At 40.4% G+C, this 2793-nt stretch overlaps 1 protein-coding gene across 1 annotated transcript; it reads left to right on the forward strand.

Moving 5' to 3' along the window:
* Positions 1-546: 546 nt before the first annotated feature.
* Positions 547-2208, forward strand: LOC136629213 (gastrula zinc finger protein XlCGF66.1-like). The gene is made up of 4 exons (XM_066605392.1): positions 547-792; positions 1131-1310; positions 1393-1516; positions 2042-2208. Exons 1-4 carry the CDS (start codon positions 697-699, stop codon positions 2104-2106), a joined length of 465 nt encoding a protein of 154 aa, XP_066461489.1. The 5' UTR covers positions 547-696; the 3' UTR covers positions 2107-2208.
* Positions 2209-2793: the final 585 nt, after the last annotated feature.

Genomic DNA, 2793 nt, shown 5'->3' on the forward strand with positions numbered 1-2793 from the left:
GACAGGAGGGACAGAGTGATTGTGAAGCAATTTTAACCAATGGGAAAACATTTTTACATATCTCCCCTCGTTATATCCAGTAAATTGGTTCTCATGTTGGTTTTTGTGGTTTTTATATTTGTTCATATTGTTATAGTAATATATTTCCCATATCAGCCCAGGCAAACACGTGTATGCATAAATGTATATATATATATGTAGATACTGGTATATCCTCCTCACCAGTGGATAACCAGCATCTAAATGAGTAACTCAGTTGGTGTTCTACACTGTATGTGAATAGGCTCACAGTCCCTCTATATCCTGTCATGGCTTAGGAATGTCTAGAGATAACAGTTTCTAATCCTCCACACCTATAGAAACTGCTAGGACAGCTTATACAGAACTGAGGTTCTATTCCTGGAAATTCCGTGCCTTGAGGCGTTAACATATGTTAAACCATTAGCACCTGGAGCCAATCATGAGTTCTTATGAGTACAAGGGGGCATGTATTTCTGACCATACGTAAGTCAACTTATATATACATTGTCTGCCTTGTAATTAACTCAGAAGAGCTTCATTGTTGGATGATACTGACTGTGTCATGTGTCAGTGATCTGTCTATAGACTTCTCATATGATTTGGGCCAGGCAAAGAAACCCTATGAAACCCCTCTGATGATTTCCCTAACAATATCCTTTCCATTCAGGTCCCCACATGATTGATTCATCAAAGATGGAGAACGACAGAAACAAGATGTCGGAGAGTGTATTCAACCTCACCCTAGAGATACTCTTCCAGCTTACTGGAGAGGTGAGAGATTCTGATGATGTCACAATACATCATTCTTATCTATGATAATAACAGATGATGTCACTGGAGAGGGGAGAAATTCTGATGATGTCACATTACATCATTCTTATCTATAGTGATAGCAGATGATGTCACTGGAGAGGGGCGAGATTCTGATGATGTCACATTACATCATTCTTATCTACGGTAATAACATGATGTCACTGGAGAGGGGCGAGATTCTGATGATGTCACATTACATCATTCTTATCTATGGTCATAGCAGATGATGTCACTGGAGAGGTTATGGACTCTGGAAATGTCTGCAGTGCTATTTATTAATGTCTGCCCATATACAGGATTACACAGTAGTGAAGAAGACATCTAGTGATGGCTGTCGGGCTCCCATGTGTGAGGGATGGGGAAGACCCCTGAGCCCAATCCCTGGGTCCCCACCTCACCCCCTGATACATGAGGACATCAATGTCCAAAGGATTCTAGAACTCGCCAACAAGATGCTTGAGCTGCTGACTGGAGAGGTGACGCTGCAGGGAATGCTGGGACATTATACAGTAACAGCACTGGAGGCTTCTGGGTGATGACTGTATATTGTGTTGTCAGGTTCCTATAAGGTGTCAGGATGTCGCTGTCTATTTCTCCATGGAGGAGTGGGAGTATTTAGGAGGACACAAGGATCTCTACAAGGACGCCATGATGGAGACCCGCCAGCCGCTCCCATCACCAGGTAATGGATGTATTTAGCAGGATCATAGCTGAGGAAGGGGGAAAGTGGGGCATGTTCTAACGCACGACATTTATTCTCCCATATAGATTTTTTTCTTATATCAGATTCTCTTTTTTTCTTTCCCACCACGCACTAGTCACACTGGAGCTTTAACCCCTTAGCGACAAAGCCTGTTTGCGCCTTAATGAGCAGACCAAATTTTGGAAATCTGGCCTGTGTCACTTAACATAGAATAACACCGTAAAGGTTTAGCATATCCAAGTGATTCTGACATTGTTTTTGCTCCACATGTTGTACTTCATTTAGGTGGTAAAAAATACTCCAATAGAATTTGTGAATATTTATTAAGAGTGCCAAAATTGGGAAAATGTTGAAAATTATTTTATTTTTTTGACATTTCAACTGTAATATCTCAAATATGTGCAAACATACTGTACAAATCTTTGCTAGATATATATTTCCATCTGTTTACTTTATTCTGGACGCAAGTTTGAAAAACGTTGTTGTTTTTTTTTAACCTTTTAGGATTAACATTACTTTTCAGCATTTTGAGGAACACTTTGTTTTCCTGCACCAAGACAAGATTGTAAAGGCTCATGGGTGTCAGAATGATAGATACCCCTACAAATGACCCCATTTTAAAAAATACACCCCTTAATGTATTCACTGAGGGGGTCAGGAGTTAATGCAATTTAGAGGAGAAAAAATAAAATTTCATATTTTTGAAAGTATGTTATTTTAAAGACATATTTTTTCTATAGTGCACATGAGAACGAGGATTGACACCCAAAAGTGGATCCCCCTGTTTGTGCTGTGTTCAGAGACATACTCATTATGGCCCTAATCACAACGAAGCCCAAACCGAAAGGAGCAGCCCGTGGCTTTCAGAACAGAAATTTTGCTTGAAGGCATTTTAGGCCCCATGGCACACTTGTAGAGCTCTTAAGTGCCAAAATGATAGAGCACCCTGACAAATGACCACATTATCTAGGGGTGTAATGCCCATTTTGACCCCACAGTTTTTTAATGAATTCAAGCATAGCAGAAGTAAAAAATGGTGGTTTTTGTTTCTTGGCAATTCTGTCATTCTAAAACCAGCTTTTTTGTGCAACACACACATGAATGAAGACTTGCACCCCAAAATGGATCCCCCTGTTTGTCCTGTGTTCAGAGACAAACCCATTGTGGCCCTATTATTATGTCTGGATGCACAATGGAGCCCAAACTGAAAGCAGTAGTCGGTGGCTTCCAGAACAGAAATTTTCCATCAAGGTAAT

Source organism: Eleutherodactylus coqui, chromosome 5, assembly GCF_035609145.1.
Source record: "Eleutherodactylus coqui strain aEleCoq1 chromosome 5, aEleCoq1.hap1, whole genome shotgun sequence".
Taxonomy (NCBI): Eukaryota; Metazoa; Chordata; class Amphibia; order Anura; family Eleutherodactylidae; genus Eleutherodactylus; species Eleutherodactylus coqui.

Excerpts from the sequence above, each read along its gene's own strand:
- LOC136629213 (XM_066605392.1), top strand. The coding sequence starts at position 697 with ATGATTGATTCATCAAAGATGGAGAACGACAGAAACAAGATGTCGGAG. Across the intron at positions 1,311-1,392 it reads TTGAGCTGCTGACTGGAGAG|GTTCCTATAAGGTGTCAGGA; the intron begins GTGACGCTGCAG and ends TTGTGTTGTCAG. Across the intron at positions 1,517-2,041 it reads CCAGCCGCTCCCATCACCAG|GATTAACATTACTTTTCAGC; the intron begins GTAATGGATGTA and ends TTAACCTTTTAG.